The sequence below is a fragment of the Ochotona curzoniae genome, unplaced genomic scaffold (assembly GCF_017591425.1).
Source record: "Ochotona curzoniae isolate NIBS_2020 unplaced genomic scaffold, NIBS_Ocur_1.0 contig_2699, whole genome shotgun sequence".
Taxonomy (NCBI): domain Eukaryota; kingdom Metazoa; phylum Chordata; class Mammalia; order Lagomorpha; family Ochotonidae; genus Ochotona; species Ochotona curzoniae.
In genome coordinates, this window is record NW_024465561.1 from 6083855 (window position 1) to 6103828 (window position 19974).

At 43.9% G+C, this 19974-nt stretch overlaps 1 protein-coding gene, 1 non-coding gene and 1 pseudogene across 13 annotated transcripts in view; all 3 read right to left on the bottom strand.

Annotated features, from left to right (window-relative positions):
* Positions 1–4363: 4363 nt before the first annotated feature.
* The window catches only part of LSM14A (LSM14A mRNA processing body assembly factor), a 55705-nt gene continuing 40094 nt past the window's right edge, over positions 4364–19974 (bottom strand). For 2 of the 12 annotated variants that reach the window (XM_040976455.1, XM_040976460.1), the window contains exons 5-10: positions 15362–15538; positions 15030–15095; positions 11803–11985; positions 11534–11705; positions 10169–10400; positions 4364–5629 (exon numbers count right to left, since the gene is read on the bottom strand). In XM_040976455.1, the coding sequence (XP_040832389.1) occupies positions 5606–5629; positions 10169–10400; positions 11534–11705; positions 11803–11985; positions 15030–15095; positions 15362–15538 (854 nt within the window). In that variant the 3' untranslated portion in view covers positions 4364–5605. Of the gene's footprint in view, positions 6559–10168; positions 10401–11533; positions 11706–11800; positions 11986–15029; positions 15096–15361; positions 15539–19974 lie in introns of all 12 variants that reach the window. The other 10 variants (XM_040976459.1, XM_040976458.1, XM_040976456.1 and 7 more) reach the window with 10 other exon arrangements.
* Positions 7572–9843, bottom strand: LOC121153727 (annotated as a pseudogene).
* LOC121153921 lies at positions 11066–11204 on the bottom strand. Its single transcript, XR_005883449.1, has one exon. It is a non-coding gene; the product is annotated as a small nucleolar RNA SNORA29 (small nucleolar RNA).

Below are 19974 nucleotides of genomic sequence, written 5' to 3' on the forward strand. Positions count from 1 at the left end.
GGTGCCCAGTTGCTAGCACCTTGGCCACCTTCCACAGCCCAGCCAGGTACATTAGTAGGAAGCTGGACAGGAAGTGGAGCAGACAGACTCAAATTGGCACTGGGATATGGGATGCTGGTGTTTTCAGCAGTGGGTTAACCCACTGTGTCAGAATGCTGACCCTGACATGTATTCTTTTCTGTATACACGTAAAGAACCACTGAGCCCATATCCCACCAGCCCCGCTTTTTGTTGAAACACACAAGCCTGAACAGACTGATGTTGGGTGGAACACACACTGTGGATGCTTCAGTGACTGTGTGGTGAGATTGCGGGTAATTTCCACCCTCTGCCCCCAGTCCTCTTAAAACTCATCTTCTACACTACCTGTATCTTTTCCCGTATACTTCCTGTGAATAGTGCCATGTTCTACCCTTACAGCCTGCAAGGGTTCACAAATCCTCTTTGGCATCAAGAATCACCCAATTGGTCCCTAAAAGAAAATACTGACAAATGCCCTCGGCACAAGCAAAGCCCTGAACAGCAAGGCATTCTCAGCCTGGTGCGTAGGAGAGGCTGGCATCTGAGGAGCCCATGCATTAGGTGAGAGGCAGGGGACAGTGGCATGCGCCAGATGCCAGGTAACCATGCTCCCAGCCTCTGCTCTTCGGGTGCCATTGTAGGATTCCCTGGAATCCAGCACCATCTCACGTGGGCCCTGGCTCTCACGCCTCCTTCATTCCCAGACTGGAGGGCAAATCAAGCCTGTGTGGGCCACGTGCTTCTCACTGGCTGCTCTGCATTTCCATGCAACTCAATTGTGGGTGACGGTGAGTCACTCAAAGTGAATCTTATTACTGAACTGAAACATGCCTTGGCCTCACAAAAAGCTTCTTTGTTTTGTTATAAACCACAACATGGGCACCAGTTCGTTTAAAAGCATTTCCTTAAACTCAACATTCACCATGAAATGAAACCACATTCAGGTCTATTTTGCTGTTGATGACCTAGACCTGAAAATATTCTGATCCGTCAGCCAAGTTCATTAACTGTGAATTGAGCTGGAAGTGAGCAGACACCCCATACTCTGGGCTCACAGCACTGCCTCTCACCAAAAACAGAAACCACAGAAGATGCGTGTTCCACCTTGGATTCTTGCAGCCAGATTTATAAACCTCTCAAAACTCACAGGCCAACTCTGATTAATAACGGCCTTGAGAAACGGGCCACAAACCCCACACTGCTCTTCCTCTGGCAGCTGGGACTGCCTCCCCGACGGTGGTGTCCAGGCCCTGCACTTCCATCTCCCAGGGCACACAAACAGCTGTCTGCCTGGCAGCTGTTGCTGCCCTCCCAGCCTCTGCCGTTCAAAGCTGTCTCTTTTCTTGCCCTACCTGACCAGCTCCTACTTAGTGGACATCTCTTGAGAGATCATCCCTGTGTCCCCTCTTGGGAGAAGCCAAAGCAGCACGTGGAACAGGTCCTCACTTAGCAAGCTTGGGTTCAGAGCCCCATGACGCTACCTTATTCCTCAAGTTCAATCCCCCTTGGACCAAGATTTGCCACGTGTCAAAACACAGTCCTAACAGGTGAACTATGCAAATTGACATGAACTCCTACAGGAAGAACCTATGACCTCAATCACCTTATACTGCGACATGCTTCCAACTTCATCTTGCAACAGATAAAGCATGGGATCCTGCACTCAGGGACTCTGGATTCGAATGGATCCAAGTGGCCGACTCCAAACCGCACAGCCTGCTGCTCAGCGGCAGAGGTCTTGATGAGGCAGCAGTGTCTCTGGCAGAGGGATGAGTCAATAGACCAGGATGCCCATGTAAGAACTTTAGAAGCTGTACACACCATGCCAGGGCTGGAAAGCCAGCTCTCAGACTCTAAGCAGTCAAGCTTGGGAGGAATCTCGTCTCAACATCTTTCTCCCCGACCCTCTCCACATGCAGCAATCACACCTGGGCATACCAGATGTGGAAGGATGGGGAAAAGGGTAACATTCCTACTAGTGGACATTTTTACCAGGACCCTTTACAGCAAGGGAGCTAGATGAGTTGAGCTGGCTGGAATGATGCACAAACTTGTTCCAAACTCCTCTCCTCAGAGCCGCTTACAGGGTTACTGGAGGATTCCCAGGCCACATCAGAGAATTTGAAACTCGGAATGAGAGGCATGGGATCTGCACTTAGAAAACAGAATGATGGGGTAAAGTGCCTGATACCGCTAACCTAACCGAACATTTACAGTGCTCCCAGTAATAAGGTTACTTTGTACCCTGTCCAGTAAGACAATTACATGTCCTATTACTTGAACCATGAACTGGGACGCACGTTAGCAGGAAGCTGGAACTGGGACTAGAGTTGGGACTCAAACCCAGGTGCTTCTAAACAGGATGTGGGCATCCCAAATGGTTATCATAACCACTAGCTCAAATGCCTAGTCTTGGGACCTTACTCCATTAGCACACCAGGGATCTTCATTGAACTGCTGCAACAGAAATCAGCCAGCAAACACCAGACACTCCTTCCCACGGAGATGTCAATTTACTCTTCTCTAGACAGCAACTGAGCTGGACTAACACTGCTGACCTGTTCACTATCTCTCACATGCAGCCCTGCCTTTGCAGAGAAAATGGTGCCATGAGCCAGCTCTAGTTTTTTAAGATTTATTTTAGTTGCAAAGTCAGATACACACACACACACATTGCTTTCCCAGGCCACAAGCAGGGAGCTGGATGGGAAGCGGGGATGCTAGGATTAGAACTGGTGCCCATATGGGATCCTGGCACCTTCAAGGTGAGGACTTCTGCCACTATCCCACTGTGCTGCCCAAAGGCAGTACATTTACTAGTTTCCAGCTTGACCCAGTACTGTCCTCATTCACTGAGCTCTTGTCATGGATTTTCCTCATGATTATCTTTTTGATAAGTGGAGGGGTGGTGGGACATCATCTCCCACCGTTGGTTCACTCCCCAGATAGCTGTAGTGGCCAGGGTTATGCCAGGCTAAAACTAGCAGCTTCATCCAGGTCTCCCACATGCAAAGGGGCCCAAAACATCTGGGACACATTCCGCTGCCTTCCAGGGACATTAGCAGCATTGGTAATGGAGCAGGTGGGACACAAACAGGCACTCCTATGGGATTCCAGCATCCCACGTGTCAAATTAATCTAAGCCACAAAAATGGCCCCTCACACGATGGGACATATTTGAAAACCAGAAGGGAACTCAATCCATGTCTTCCATGTCGGTAGGTGGCAGAAATCCCATTACTTGGGCTCTGCTGCTATATCCCAAAGTTTGCATTAGCAGGAACTGGAGTCAGAAATCGGACCCAGGACACATACAAGTGGGATGTAAGTTATAATTTAAAAGATTATTTTTATTTATTTGAAAAGCAGGTACAGAGAGATTGATGGAGAGGGAGACACACAGATAACTATTTCCATGAGCTGGTTCACTCTCCAATTGCTTACAATAGCCAAGGCGCTCAGGGCAGGCTGCAGCCAGGAGCGTGGAAGTCAATCCAGGCCTCTCATGGAGGTGGTTGGGACCCAACTACCTGTTACCTTCCAGGGTATGTATTACCAGGAGGGTGGAACTGAAGCAGAGATGGGACTCAAACCCCAGTAACTGCAATATGGGATATGGGTGTTCGTGTCTTAATTGCGAGGACTGACATCTCCCAATACCCTCCCTGCTCCTGTGTTTCAAATACCTGGTTATGTTTCCATTGGAAGAGAACGTTACTGTTTAAAGAGAAAAAACTTTGACGAACTTTTGTTTTATTGAACAGTTTTATTCTTGTTAGAATAGAAACCTTGCTTTAATATCGTAAGGTGCACTGCAAGTATGCCATGCTGCCAGTTATTATTGGGGCAACAAACACCCTAGTGAGTGACCCAGAGAACGGGGGAAATGCGTGAACTTGTACAGTTTCTTCTCGAGCTCGGCCTGGGTCCTCTCCAACAGTCTACACAGGCATTGCCATAGCACTTCTTGGATGCTCCGAATGCCTCAGAAGAAATGTGTTTCATATCATGATTTGTGGGTCTTCCAAAGGTTTTGTTGGTAACATGCAAGCAAATAGTACTAAACAATATTATCTACACTATGGCTGCCAAGGACTGGATATAATGAAACCAAATTACAAAACATTTCCTTGTAGAGCTATACAAAAGATATAAAATTAAAAATATCAACCATCTTTAAATATTCCAATTCTCCTACAGTGCAGTTTTCCACATGGTCATCACCACTGAATGAAGCTTTAAGGAAGAGGGTAACAAACTCAAAATTGATAAAAATATTTAAATCTTTGGATCCCTTTATTCAATGGCCTTCATAAAAACACAAAAATGGCCATTTTTTTTTCCACCATAGCTTAAAATATCAAAAAGGTTTACTAGCAATTTATAATTAGCAACGAGTCACTTGTGGTCACAGGCCCAAGGACCTGTGTTCTGATGTGTTACAGGCTGCCAAAACACGTCCTGCACACCAAGTCCTCTCCTGAAACGTGATGGAATGAGTCAGGTACCAGGACCAAATGCCAGGCTTGTCAGGAGGAACCAGTTAATTGAGGTGCAGTTTTCATGTCTTAAAAAAGGGGAGAGAGTTACTTATTTGAAAATACAGCTAAGTACATTCTTATCTATGATTATTTACACTTGTATATTGAAAATATCTATTATTTGGACGAATCCTGTGATATGCCATCTGCTACAAAATGAAGTTCTTACAACCAGCATGAATAATTTACCCCTTTTAGCTCATGAAAGAATGTATCAAATTTTCATTTATGTTCCAAACATTAAAAAAGAAATCAAAAAATCTGAAGCCTGGAAAGCTGAGAACGAAAGCGCCCCCGCCCTGCCCCAGCTCTGCTCCTCAGCACATCAACTTTTGCAAGGACACAGGATGTTGGCTGACTTTAAAATGTTTATTCTTTAAAAAATTAGTTGCTTTTTATACAGCTATACAAAGTTCTTAATGTTTCTTTGGCAATGGAATATAATGGAATTTTACAACTATATAAAAAAGTTACCTTTGCCTAAGAAACAGTATTTACTGTGTGTACATAGTTGACTGACAAGTCTCTACCATCCAGCACCCTAATTAATTGACGAAATAGGCTACCTCATATTACAGGATTTCCAAAAAGAGAAAGATACAGACACACACACCCACGCACGTTCACACACACACACAACCTGCGGTGGCTCAAAACACAGTATCACGGCCCTAGCTGCAGGCAACCTGCATTAATTGCCAAATACAATTTAGTGATAAGAAAAATCCTTTCAGTGATGAAAAAATACTTATTAAGTCCCATTGAAGTACTGTTTTAGTTTAACTATACATAAGAAATTACTTAACCTTCTGCTATTCCAAATATATTTAATGCTCATTTTTAAAGATGAGCCTCCCCCCACCCCAAAGTAACTGCATTGCATCTTTGAAATTAAGCAGAAAAACAAACAAATGAACAAAAACCCAGTGCTGGTGACAAATATACAGCAAATTCACTTCTTCATCCTTCGCAAAGACTGAAACCAACTTTCAGGACCACGAAGAGCTGGAAATTCACTGATTTTTCAAAGACTGGTTTGTAGACTAGGCAGCAACTTTGTTGTCTTTCTAAAAAGGAAAAAAAATAAAATTAGTGCATGAACCAAGTTATAGGTTAATCAGTAAGTATTTCTTTTTACTTGTTTAAATTCATTTTAACGTTTCGTCTTTCCACTTTCAGACACTGGCTTCCTCACGCAGTGGAGCTCACTGTGTGGGTAGGAAGCCTCCAGCCGGCGGCGGGGGGGGGACCAATTAAAACAGTGGCATGGGGTGGTGGGCTCAGATCAGGTGAAAGGCCACCCCAAGATCCAAGTACACCACTGCCATCTGTGGCTCACGATTTTTAAAACCAGTGATACAGTTTGTGAAACAAGTAACAGAACTTAAACTTTCCAACTTAGTAGTCAAAACTTCTCAAGTGTAACTGACAACACAAAATCCTTAAGTTTTTGATGTTTTTATGAAGCAGTAAAACAACCAAACAGTCAAATATCATTTCTTTGCAAAGTTTCATGTCAAGAAAGGATTTAGAAATCTTTTCAAGAAGTCTAAGTTTTAACTTTGAAATAAGTTCTGAAAAACAGTGCACTGAGAAATTTTTAAGCTGTAATGAATGAGTAAGCAATGTAAATCTCAAAGAAGCTGGCTGTTGAACTGACCCTAGCTGGACTGCAGGCCCTGCGCGCAGTGTCGGGGCCAGCGCCTTCCAGTGCCCTCTGGACCAGCTGCTCCCACACACCCGCTTTCCACTGCTTGTTCTCACTTCCACTGTTACTAACAGACATTTCCCACTCCATCTGCTTCACACCAAACACTTGTATGATGCCATGAAATATGTGCAGCATGGTGCACACTGATATAGAAAAATAATGAATCCACTGTATTCCACCAATCCAAAATTTCCATCTCCCAATTTATTTATTTATTTATTTTTTTACCTTTCAGAAAGTAGCACGATCAATCCAGACCTTTTAGGGCCCAAAAGTTATAGTTTTCTGAAGGGTGTTAAAAAAAAAAAAAAAATCCAAGAAAGAGAACAGAGAGGAAGAACGGAGGAGAAAATAAAAGAGGGAGCGGAAGAGAGTCACGCTGAGTCATTCTGAACGTCTCGTGGTCTCTGGACCCTCTCTTGAAGAAAGGCAGTCCGTTTAGGCCAGTACATGGTAGCTCACCCTCCTTGCCAGCAGCACTGTTTTTAAAATAGGTGTTTGGCATGCTCACCCCAATCCTAATCTCACAAAAGAGTCAAAGTTACTGCAGGTTTAGGTTTCTAACAGTATCCTTAGGGCACACAGGGCGGAAGCTGGGGGACTGGGCTTTGGCTTTCTTAGTCTGGACCTACATCAAGTGAATTAAGTTTTTTTTTTAAAAAAAAAATGTATTTATTTTCATTAGCAAGTCAGATATACAGAGAGGAGGAGAGACAGAGAGGAAGATCTTCCGTCCAATGATTCACTCCCCAAGTGACCGCAATGGCCAGTGCTGCACCAATCCAAAGCCTGGAGCCAGGAACCTCCTCCAGGTCTCCCATGTGTGTGCAGGGTCCCATGGCCACACACTACCCACAGCGCGCTGGCAGCTGCCACGAGGAGGAGACAGTCACACCATTTGAGATAAGCAGTGCCATTGTGTCTGGAGAAGAGAGTTAAAAATAAATAGACTTCAACAAAAAAATATATATAGAGAGAGAGAGAGAAAAAAAAGAAAAACAAAACAAAACAAACAAAAAACACCTAGAAACACAGGGGGAGGAACTGACTTTGGTTGGTGGCCTCACTCCCCACTCTGCGTGGCTGTGGACACACACATCCACGGCGCTATTCCCTTGTGCATAAGCCTCCATTAAAGGCTTGTTGGGGGAGGGGGCTCTATTCAAGGCAAAGTCAGTGCCAGCAAGGGTGTGGGCCGGCACCATGGCTTGCTTCCTGCCTGTGGACGCCTTGCCCTGGCCGCCTGGGAGTGGGTGGCAGCAGGGGTTACGGGAGGACTCTCGGCAGGCAGGACCCTCACACGTCATGTTCCCGGAAACAGAAAACCAAGTCATGGTGGTGGCCGTGACGATGTCCTGTGGACACTGTGGACGCTGGCGGGGAGAAGGCCTTCTGCCCTGTCTATGGGCCGCAGCGTGCTTGTCCCAAGGTGAGCTCTGAGCTGACGTCCTGCAACGGGGTGGCGGGTGGTGGCACGTCTGTCCAGCGGGCTGTAAGGCAGACAGGCTCTGCGATCCTCAGCTGCCCATCAGGCCTGCCCTGGGCATAACATGCGGGAGGGCCAGGCCAGAAAACACCGCTGGCCGCTGCTCCTGCCTCCACTGCCGCCCCTGACACTCTGGAGAGTCAACGTGTTGCCAGAAAGTCAAAGTCACAAGTCACCAGTCACCTAGGTGTTCTCAGAAAAGATTTTCCTCAAACACTGACAATAGATCCCTCTGAAAATTCATGTCAGTCGTGGCTGCCATTGCCTCCCGGTGCTGCAGCTCCTGCTCCCTATTCCGGCTCCCGCTGTTGCTCCAGCATGGATTGGGGCTGGGAACTCTGGGCCTGGGGGGCAGCTGCTCGCTGCTGCTGCTCCTGGTGCTGGCGCCCCTCCTCTTCGGCATGCTGTGCCTGCTCCAGAGCATCCTCGTCCTCGCGGCTCCTCAGGCGCTCCTTCTCCTTCTCGGCGTGCTCGGCCTGCGCCTTCAGGGCCTTCTCGCGCTCCTCCTTCTGCTCGAAGCTGTCACTGGACCACTTGGCGGTGGAGGACGGGATGGTTGGGTGCTTCTGCACCAGGCTGGCCGAGAGGCCCATGTTCTTGATTTTCAGGTCCTTTTTGGGTGCAGCTGGTGTGTTGGGTTCTTGTTTCTGCTTGTCCTTGTCGGGGGCACCCAGCGGGGGTGCGGTCTGCCCAGGGGGCTGGATCACAGCCCTCCCCATGCCCACCGGCTTCATCTCAGGGCGTGGGGGCAGGTGGGCGGGGGCCTTGATGCTCTCTGGGTACTTTGGAGGCTCTGGCCGCAGCGAGGGGCTGAAGGGCTCGCTGTGGACGATGGGCGAGTGGATCTTCTTCACCACCACCAGGGGCTGGGGCTGCACCACAGGAGCCGCACGTAGTTCCTGCTTCTTAGGCTGGACATTCTGCTGGGGTGGAGACTGGTGGGTGAGGCTCTGGAATGGAGGCATCTGAGGGGGAATGTATCATAAGCGGGGAGGGGGCTTCCCGGAGGTGACCGGCTAAGTAGGGGTCTGGCTTGTGATGCCGCGGTTGGATGACTTGCTGAGGCTTGGCGGGCTGCTGGATATGGCCAGAGAACCGCATGGGCTGTAAGTGCCCGGGGCCATGATGGAGGCTGATGCTGAGTTAGGGTGGGGTCTGGGTGCTGGAGCTGCTGCTGCACAGAAGGGTGGGCCGGGGGTGGCAGGGACTGCACCTTCATGGAAGGGAGTAGCGGGGTGGGGGGCTGCACCTTCTGCAGGTACAGTTGCATTTGCATGGAGGTAAGGGGTGGGCGGGTGGATCCTCATCTTCCAGCAGCACCTGTGCGGGGTTGAGTCATGGGGGCTGTGGGAGCAGAGGGGGCTGGGCAAGGGCAGGGGACACAGCTGTCTCTCCTCTCTGTCTTTCCAATAAAAATAAATAAATCTTAAAAAAGAAAGAAAGAAAAAAGACCATGGTGAAATAAGGAATCAGGGAAAATGAAGTGGGTTTCCACAGACTAAATTAAGAGCCCTGACGCCAGGAACAAACTGCTAGCTTGAATACTCAAGGTCATCAACGCCTAATTGTGTGACTTGAATAAGTCACTTACATATATACCTGTTTCTTTTGTAAAATGGGAATAATAGTGAGAGAACAACCTAATAGAGTTATTGTGAAGCTTAAAACACAGCTGAACTGGAGGAATACTTGAGACTAGAGAGACAGTCTCAGCTGCCGGCCACTGGGAGGGCTTGCCTGTGAGCACGCGCCATCCTTCCCCATGTGAACGGAGATGGAGCCGCAGTCTTCACCCTATGAGGTCTTTAGGGAGCCCTTCTGTGAATGAATCTCTAGTTTTCCTTGGGGTGGGGGATTCCTAGGCCACACATACTCAAACATGTCTATAACACACACTCCGACATTTTATAATAAAAGAGATCACTGTTCTGTTTTTTTCTTCAAATAAAAGCAGCAAAAAAAAATTTTTGTCTCAGTTAAAAAATCTCCAGTTCTTGAAATCAGCCAATTATGGGCCTGGTGCAGTAGCCTAGTAAAGTCCTTGCTTTGCCATATGGGCACTTCCCATCCAGTTCCCTGCTTGTGGCCTGGGAAAGTGGTCAAGGACGGCCCAAAGCTTTGGGACCCTGCACCTGCATAGGAGACCTGGAAGAAGCGTCTGGCTCCTGGCTTCAGATCGGCTCAGCTCCAGCCACTGTGGACACTTTGGGGAGTGAACTAGTGGATGGAGGATCTTCCTTTTTCTCTCTTTCCTTTTCTCTGTAAATCTGCCTTTCCAATAACAATATATATATATATATATATATATATATATATATATATATATATATATATTATATATATATAATATATATATATAATATATATAATATATATATATATATTAACAAGTAGCATAATAATACTTACTCTATACTCAAAATCTGCAAACTCTCTGCCCCCACGACCTCCTCTGAATCCACCACGAAATCCTCGTGGGGCGGTGAAGGCACCGCCCCTCCCTCCACCACGTCCTCGGCCACCACGGAACCCGAGACCCCCACGGCCTCGGTAGCCCCCGCGGCCACGGTTTGGACGGAGCGGGATCCCAAACGTTTCAGCATTTAATCTTCTTTCCTCAGCCCAGGTTGGTCTTCGTTCTCTATTATAAAAAACGAGAGATCTTTAGTGAAACATTAGCTTTAAAAGAACATTGTTCAGAAAAACAACAACAAAAAGTAGCATTATTTCCCAAATTAAGGCAAAGTAACTGCTAAACAGCCACTAAAATGACAAAAAATAGCAAAAGCTATCTATTTGTGGCATGTGAGTTCCACATGTTCTGACAATATTCTGATAAAATCATGTCAAAACACTACTGATAGCTTCTTGAAAATACAAAATAAAAGTAAGCTGGTACAGGCCCAGAGAAACAGAAATTCAGGTTTAATGGCAACTGATTGTACTCTCTGTGCAGCCTTGGTGGAAGGCGGCCCAAGCCAAGCAGCACAGACCCGTCCATGTAAACAACCGCCACTAGGCGGCGCCACACTGTAGCCAGGATAAAGACACCGGGCAGCACCAGTTCTTTAAATAACCTCACGATAACGTGAGTTCTCTGTACTCATATGCACTACAGTACGGCAGGGTTGCAACACATCACCAAACTTCAATCTTCAATTTGTATGTCTGACCCTGGTTTCATCTGAACCACACAGTTGAGGGGCAAAGCAAAAAAAAAAAAAAAAAAAAAAAAAAGATTAAAGTTATCACTCAAGCTTTTTGGTTTTATTACATTTAAGACAGCATTGGAGTATCATAAGCAATGGTGTTCTGTTCAGCCATTTCATGTGGAAAGAGGGTACCAAAACCCCCTCCTCCTCAGATCATGGCAACTTTACTCTATCCCACAAGCATAGCCACTAAAATCTACGCATTGAAGAAAACGTGGTAGTCAAATGGGAATGCAAATGCTTCTGGTGTTACTTGAATGCTTTCGCTCTAATTACTAATGGATGCGAACACATTCCTAAACAGATACATATGACTACTTCTGCTTCTGAAATAATATAAAATTTCACTAAATGGTATTTTATTTTAGAAAAATAAGACATTGAGAGAATCTATTGTGGCCATTAGATATTTTTATGTACTCACAAAATGTAGTAAATTTACACAAACCCACTTTATACTTCAACATAAGAACAGAACAGCTCGAAAGAAAAATAAAATCCTTAAAAAAAAAAAAAAAAAAAAGAGAAAAAGAAAGAAAGAAAGAAAGAAAAAAGTCCATACCTGTTATCATCACAAGAAATGTTATCGAAGAAGGATTTGGTTTTGTCGTAGTAGCAGTTGGGTCCTAGGGGATCTTCCTCGTCGGCGTTTCCCTCACTGTTCTGCGTGTCCACGCCCGAGTCACCTTTGTCTTCCCCATTGACAGGCTTCTCCTGCTTCTCCAGCTTGTCCTCTAATGGAAAGCAAGCACACACCAGAAAAGTCACTAACGAAAAGCGGTGACCTCCTCTAAGAAACATTCATGGCCCGCAGACCAAGGAAGATCATACCCTTTAACTTCAGTTTGTTATGGAACTCTCTGTCGATCTCTTCCTTGTTGAATTGTGCATTGGCACTTTCAAAGTCAAAGTCTTTTTCAAATTTCATTGGACCATCTCGCCGGATAGCAAACCTTCCCCTGCCACCTCGATGGCCTCCACGCCCTCTCCTTGGTGCTGAAGGAGCACCTGGCACTGTGGCAAGAGATCAGAGAAATCAGTCAGCATGCTGCAGGGTCCCTGGGGCAGGACAGCAACTGCTACTGTGGGCCTTAAGGTAGAGTGGTAACAAAATGCTTACAAGTCTTTCTAAGATCAATATACTGCATCTTTTAAAAATATATACTGTACACACAGATTTTCTGGACATTTCTATTTGTGAGTGGGCTGTCGAAGAGACACAAGCACACAGGCAAGGTGACTTCCGCACTCAGGTCAACCACGCTCCTTGAGGGCGTTAGCGTTGGCAATAAAAGACAGACAAGAGAGCTCTGACGCCAAACATTTCCCTTCACTGTCTTTCACCCTCTAGATGACTCCACATCACTCAAGTCCCCTGGTACCTATCCATTATCTATCAATCAATCATGGGAATTTAGCAAATTATTTAAGATGAAAAAGCAATATAGAGCAGTACAAGTCACAATGAAAGTTTGGGAAACCCAAATATCTAACCTAACAGGAAAACTATGAAGAAAAAACAAAAACTGTATTTAGTGTAGATAAACTGATAAATGCACAGTACAAGGCCGTATGACTGCAATTACAGGAAATGGTCAGCACATCCTGACATAGACTAAAAGTGACCATGGGGGAACAAACAGGTTGTATTCACTGTTTGTTGAGGTGTGGTTGATTGCCTGGGATTGAGAAAACAAATTTTCTAACAGTCACAGTAGCATAACCAAACACACCTAGATAAGCAGGATGTTTAAAACATCCAACTACTGCGCCCGGTGCGGTGGCGCAAGTGGTTAACTCCTCGCCTTGCACGCCCGGGATCCCATATGGGTGCCGGTTCTATCCTGGCAACCCCGCTTCCCATCCAGCTTCCTGCCTGTGGCCTGGGAAAGCAGTTGAGGACGGCCCAAAGCTTTGGGACCCTGCACCCACGTGGGAGACCCAGAAGAGGCTCCTGGCTTCGGATCGGCCGTTGCGCTCACTTGGGGAGTGAATCATCGGACGGAAGATCTTCCTCTCTGTCTCTCCTCTCTGTATATCCGCCTTTCCAATAAAAACATAATAAAAATAAATCTTAAAAAAAAAAATCCAACTTCACTATTAAAAAATTAATGCCTCTAGGGCGTGGAAGTGTGGCCTAGCAGCTAAAGTCTTCGTCTTAAACACACCGGGATCCCATATGGGCCGCCGGTTTTAATCCCGGCAGCTCCACTTCCCATCCAGCTCCCCGCTTGTGGTCTGGGAAAGGAGTCGAGGACGGCCCAAAGCTTTGGGACCCTGCACCCATGTGGGATGCACGGAAGAGGTTCCAGGCTCCTGGCTTCGGATCGGCATAGCATCGGCTGTTGCGCTCACTTGGGGAGTGAATCATGGGACGGAAGATCTTCCTCTCTGTCTCTCCTCCTCTCTGTATATCTGACTTTCCAATAAAAAAGAAAAAAAAAAAAGCCTCTAACACTCACCAGAAACTGACAACACAACTTTCTGCGGCCATACCACCCTGACTGTCCCTGACCCGGCTGATCTTAGAAGCTAAGCAGGGTCGGTCCTGGTTAGGACTTGGATGGGAGACAACATAATTTACTATCATCTGTCTTAAAAAACACTCACCAGAAAGTACAGCACAATCCACCTTTTTAATGATTTACTTATTTTCTTTGGAAAGGCGAATTTACAGAGAAGGAGAGACAGAAAGAGCTTCCATCTGCTGGCTAAAAGCCACAGCTGGACTGATCCAAATCCAGGAGCCTCTTGGATCTCCCACACAGATGCAGGGTTCCAAGGCCTTGGGTCCTCTTGACTGCTTTCACAGACCACAAGCAAGAAACTGGATGGGAAGTGGAGTAGCTGGGATAGGAACCCATATGGTATTCTGGCGCATGCAAGGCAAAGACTTTACCCATTAGGCTATCACACTGGGCCCACAATCCACCTTTTAAAAGAAGTGTTCTGGGAGCCAGTGTTGTGGCATAGGTTTTAGGTCACCATGTGGACATTCTAGCTTCGCTCAGCCCCAGTGGTTGTGGTCCTCTGGGGAGTGACCCAGTGGCTGGAGGCTCTCTGCCCCACCCTCTGTCTCTCCTTATACAACCGCCTTAAAAAAAAAAAGTAAATAATAGTTACCTTCCATCATCCTTTACAACTCATTTACCTTTCCCAAGTGGTTCATCAACAGATAATGAATATTCTTTCTAGCATTTTTATTTTTTAAAATATATTTATTTTTTTATTTGAAAGGCAGAGTTACAAGAGAGACAGATCTTCCCATCACTGGTAGATTCCCTAAATGGCTAAAACAGCAGGCCCTGGATCAGTCTGAAAATCCGCCCCCATGAGGACTCAGGGGCGCAAGCACTTAGCCCATCCTCTCTGCTTTCCTAGGCGCATCAGCAGGGACCTGGGTCAGACATAGACATCTATACGGAAAACACTATTATGTTTTTCTTTTTAAAGATCGTTTCAAAGGCAGTGTTAATCTAGTAACTAAATCAAGTGATCATATGTTGGCTTTTAACTAAAAATAGATAAATCTTAAAAAAATAAATAAAATGTAACCAACAGATAAGAAACTACCATACTGGGGCTTTCAAAAAATAATCTAGACTGATTATTCTATTTGGTAATATCAATAAAAACAATCAAGGTAAATAATATAGCATTTACAACATAAAACATACTACCTCACTAGATCAATAATCATGAAAAATTAAAGTTCTTAACAATTACTTAAAAAAAGGGGGGGAGGTGCTTTCAGCTGCCATATCTTACATCTGTAGCTCCATGGCTTCAGTTTGTGCATGTACTCATCTGTGTCTATGTCTTTATGCACAGCTTTGTGACATTTAACCGTGCAGATATGCATAATCATCACCACTATCAAGATCAACAATTGTTCTGTTATCACAAATGATCCTGCTAGCACAGACTCCTTTGCGTTACTCCTTCATAGTCACCAACCAATTTCATTTTTTAAAAATTAATTATGTAACAGTAGAACATCTAAAATGTTCTCTCTTGAGAAACACACAGGACATGGCTTTCAGATCCAAGTAACTTACCTATTTGTCTCTTACTGTCGTTTCTGAGTTGCTCATTTTCTGGTCTTGAAACTTTGTGTACTTCAGCTATAAAAGAAGGCATGCAAAATCAACTCAGGACACATCATCAAACATTCTTGCACAGTTAGAAATCGGGACAGCTCCCAACCAAACCTTCTGCAGTGCTCCCAGATCTATGCCCCCTCCCACCACTTCAAGTCAGAGTGAACATTCTATCAAATTCAGTTTAAATCTTCTAGGATCACTCATATAAAGTAAATACTCAATGAAAATAAGGTGAGTGCAAAACACTGGTCAGTCAATTAAGGAACAGTAAACAGCTAAAGTTCTACCTCGCCTGTGCTCTTGATTCTCTATTGCTTTTTGGCTGGTAGATGGCAAAGGCCTGGCTGGTCCAGGGCTCCTTCTCCCAACAGGTGCCGGAGCAGGTAAGTGGGCCGAGGCGGTCTGCACTGCTTGTTCCATGGTTGGGCTTTTTCTCAAAGGGTCTAACTGAGGGCTTGAACGACCTAAAATGTAACCAACAGATAAGAAACTACTCTCCTGGGGCTTTCAAAATAATCTAGACTGGAAAACAAAACAAAACAAAAAAAACCTGCCTAATTCTTAGCATGAATCTGAGTTAATCTATCAGACCAGAGCTTAACACTGGTTATTCCTAACAGGTTGCTAACAAGGTTAAAAACAGAAAGTTAAAAATCTACCCCTCCACCCCGACTCCCCCAAAATTCCGTCTCTACAACTTTCTACCTTGTGGATTAAGGTTTTTCAAAAGCTTCTATCTGGTTTAAGAGTCCCTAGGAACATTATCAAAGATCATATGGTCAGTCAGCCAAATGTAAGTTTTCCCCAACAACAAGTACCACAAGATTACTTGGCACATTTTAACTTAGCATCTTTCACAAATGACTACAGTGCTACCTTTATCAGTACTGTTAACATTAAATTTCTATGATAAAAAAGTAAAGAACTGAAAGATACATGAAGACCTTCAGTACCTCAAGTGCTTGAATAACTAAGCAAAATTCAAAGGTCAGCAACGAATAAACCCTTTAGATAACTGCACGGTAGCCATATTCATTCCTTGCCATTTGAAAGACACTTTGGCAAGTTTTTGGCTAACATGGGGGTATGTACTAACAAATTCCTTCTATGAGGTCAGAGCCTGGTCACAGGATAAATAAAAGAATGTTAACAGTGGGTTCGTCCATCATGTCTTTTTGTCCCCATAAATTTTGCTGTCAAGCCCTGTTCAGAGAGCTCTCATACCCCATGACATTATATCAAAATACAATTTTTTTTTCTAACATATGCTCATTTTATGCAAAAATTTTTCAAATATACTACTGCCCATGTATGTGAATTTGCACAAGTACCAAACAACTGGTAAACTGGTGAGTGCTGATAATGCATTAGTTATTGTGCACCAAGATGCTTCAGGCACACTTTATTAATAATATTCCCCAATCTCCTGGTTATCTCAAGAATGCAATACAAATGTGTATTACTGTTTTGAGCCACTAATGGCCAAGTTACCATTGCCAAAAACCCCAACAAAACACACACAAAAACAACCCTCAGAAACAAGCAAAATTACCATTAAATCATAAGTTAACCATTACTAGAAATACCAATTTTTCATTGATTATAAATAGAAAACCATTGAGGTTAATATAAGCTTTGCCCTAGTAGAACATATTTTACAATCAACTTAGCACAGGTGTTGAGTCTTCTGGAAGGTCTATTGCTATGTTAGAATATTACATTAAATGAACTTCAAGGTCATAAAAACTATTAAGGCTTTTCTCCAAGACAAGATCGTGTAGCCCAATATAAGAGCAGAGGTACAAGCAAGGGGAACATCACAGCAGGTGTCACATTCACACGTGGATTAGAACACCTTTTCACTACTAACATCTACTAATTATGACCCCAAATTTGTTATCAATACAGAAATATGAGTGGCAATGGACAAATTACTCTGAATAAACCCAAAAGCTATGGTTCAGCATAATGAAAACTCATCCCTTTGAGTTAGCTTCATGTTTTTATCATCATTAAAACTTCCAACTGTTTCCATGATGTGAAATTCAGAAACTTTCGTTGGTGAAAGTTAAATGCTGGTTTCCAGGAATTCTTTGCCATACTTTTATATAATATAAGCTTTTTCTTAATACAAAACACCTTAAATTCTAACATCCTAGTTTAATCTATCCTTTTCTCATTTAAAAGTATCTTTACCACCCACTAAATTCTTATGTATATGTGGATTTGTTGCCTACTTTCTATTTTGTTCCACTCATCTCTGTTGTTTTCCTAGACTATTTTATTTTATACATTAAACAGTATCAAGCAGGGAAGCCCACTACTTTAATTTTCCAAGTATGCCCTGCTACATACATGTCCATGTTTAGTTTTAAGAAACAGTATTTGTTGTCATTTGACAGACATTGCTTCATTTGCTGGTTCACACCTGAAGTGTCCACAAAGGCTGTGATGCCCCATTCTAGTCGTCCGGGGATGACAGCAGCCCGACACCTGAGCCATCACGGCTGCCTTCCAGGATTCAACAGCAAATCAGGAGGCAGAGCTCAGAATTGAGCCCAGATTCAAACGTGGGATACATGTGTCCTAACAAGCTTCTTTAACATTTTTATTTAAGAGGTTTATTTATTTGTTTGAAAGCTCAGAACGCCAGAGCCAGGAACGGTCTAGATCTCTCCTTTGAGCAGTAGGGGCCCACTTTCTGCTGCTCTCCCACATGTATCAGCAGGGAGTTGTACAGTGGAGCAACTGGGACCTCACTGGTATCACAGCAGCTTAACCCCCTGCACTGTAACTTGGGATCCCTAACCAGCGCCTTACGTGCTAGGTCCAAAACCCACTCCTGTCCATGTTTATTTTTAAGATAATCTTTCTAAGTTCTCCTATGCCACTGACGGAAAGTTCAATCAACATAAAGAATAGTCTTTCAATCTTAATTTGACATTTCTTCTCGTGCCTGTCTCTATTTTCCATTGCTGTGACCCTCTTCTGTTGCTCTTACATAACCAACGGAGCATGTTTTAGGAAAACCACCAGTTTCTGTATATGTTCTCTACATTTCACCTCTGCCTAGAGTAAGTCCCTCACTAGTTTAGATTTCTCTGTGAATTCTTAATTTCCACTAGAAACTACTACAGTGGCATATATTAATTCCAATATTCATGCCTCTCTCTCTCTTTTTTTTTTTGCATGCATTCCTGATTTAGCAAGAAACTACAGAATAAGGCTGAACAGCAGCAGGCATCCTTGATTTTAGTAAGAATTCTTTTGGTGCTTCATGATGAACCTTGATGTTGGTTATTTATTAAAAACATTTACTATCTATTGAACATGTTTTCTATGTTAGGTACTATGCTAGGGGCACAGCACACATTCACTCTCACAGTAAGTCTGTTCATTTACCAAGAAAGCCCATTTTATAGTTTAGTAAGCTTATGACTATTTTAATTCCTTCCATACATTTATAACTTTAAATTTGTTTACAACAAATCTTCAGGATATTTAAAAATTATTTTAAATCAATAAATAACAGTAACTACAGCTACCTCAAAATTGTTCAAATGAAATATATAAGATTATGCTTAGTACAGTTTTTTTTCCCCCTAATTCTTAGCAGTTTTTAAAAGTATGCCTTGAGAGTACACTTTGTTTTCAATTACTTGACAGAGAAAGCTCCCATCTACTGGTTCACTCTCCCCGTGTCTGTAACGGCTGGGGTCAGGCAGGACCCAAGCCAGGAGCCAGGAGCTCAATCCAGGTCTCCCATAGAGTGGCAGCAACCCAATCATTTGATTATCATCATTGCTTCCCAGGGACAGCAGAAGCAGGAAGCAGGAAGCTGCGATTTGAACTAAGGTACTTCAACATGTGATGTGGGCTTCTTTGTTGCTACCTTAACTGCTAGGTCAAATGCTCACTGCTTCAGCATCTTTCTCAAATAGGTTACAATGCTTCGCTTAAATGGAAACCTTCATATAAAACTATGAACCAGTAATATTTAATTTAACAGATTAAAAAACAGATACATGATCTTGTGATCAAAGTTTTATGATACTAGATGATTTAAAACCAAATTTTAAAAGTGAAACAGGATGTTGTAAGACACTTATTAAACTGCAGATCTTCCTTGGATATGGGAGGTTTCAGATAGCATTGGTAATTTTTTATATCAAACTTCCAGTTTCTCTCTCTCTATATATACGCATATATATTTAAATATTTATTAACACATTTATTTGAATGTCAGAATGAGAGACTAAGATTTCCTGTCTACTGGTTGACTCCTCAAATGGCCACCATGGCCAGAGCGGAAACCAGGCGCCAGGATTTCCTTCTGGGTGTCCTACGGCAGGAGCCATAATGCATCTGGGCCATCATCTGCTGCTCAAGCAGATGCAGCAGCAGTGAGATATAAGCTGAACAGCTGAAACTACAGACACTTTCGAGATGGGTAGGCAGTATTATACCCCACAATGCTGGGATATATATGTATTTACATATATACATAAACCATTTTAATATAAAAATGCGTAAGATGTTTAATATAAATAAAATATACAGCTATATAGCAATAGGATGTTTATTTGTTTTTATTTATTTGAAAGGCAAACAGCAGCAGAGAGAGTGATGGCACCTTCCATCTGCTGGTTCACTCCACATGCTAGGTAGAAACTGGTACCCAGGGAGTGAATTCCGGAACCATCACCTATTACCTTTCAGGAGAATGGGCAGGAAACTGGATGTAAGGAGCGGCAGAAGTGGGACTGGATGCCAGGCACTCTGACATAGTGATGACTTTCTAACCTGCGTTCCCACAATGGCTGCCCCAGGATCTGCATTTTAAGCAAGTGTTTCAGGCGATTCTTTTCATATGGTCCACACTGTATCTTTGTGGATATAT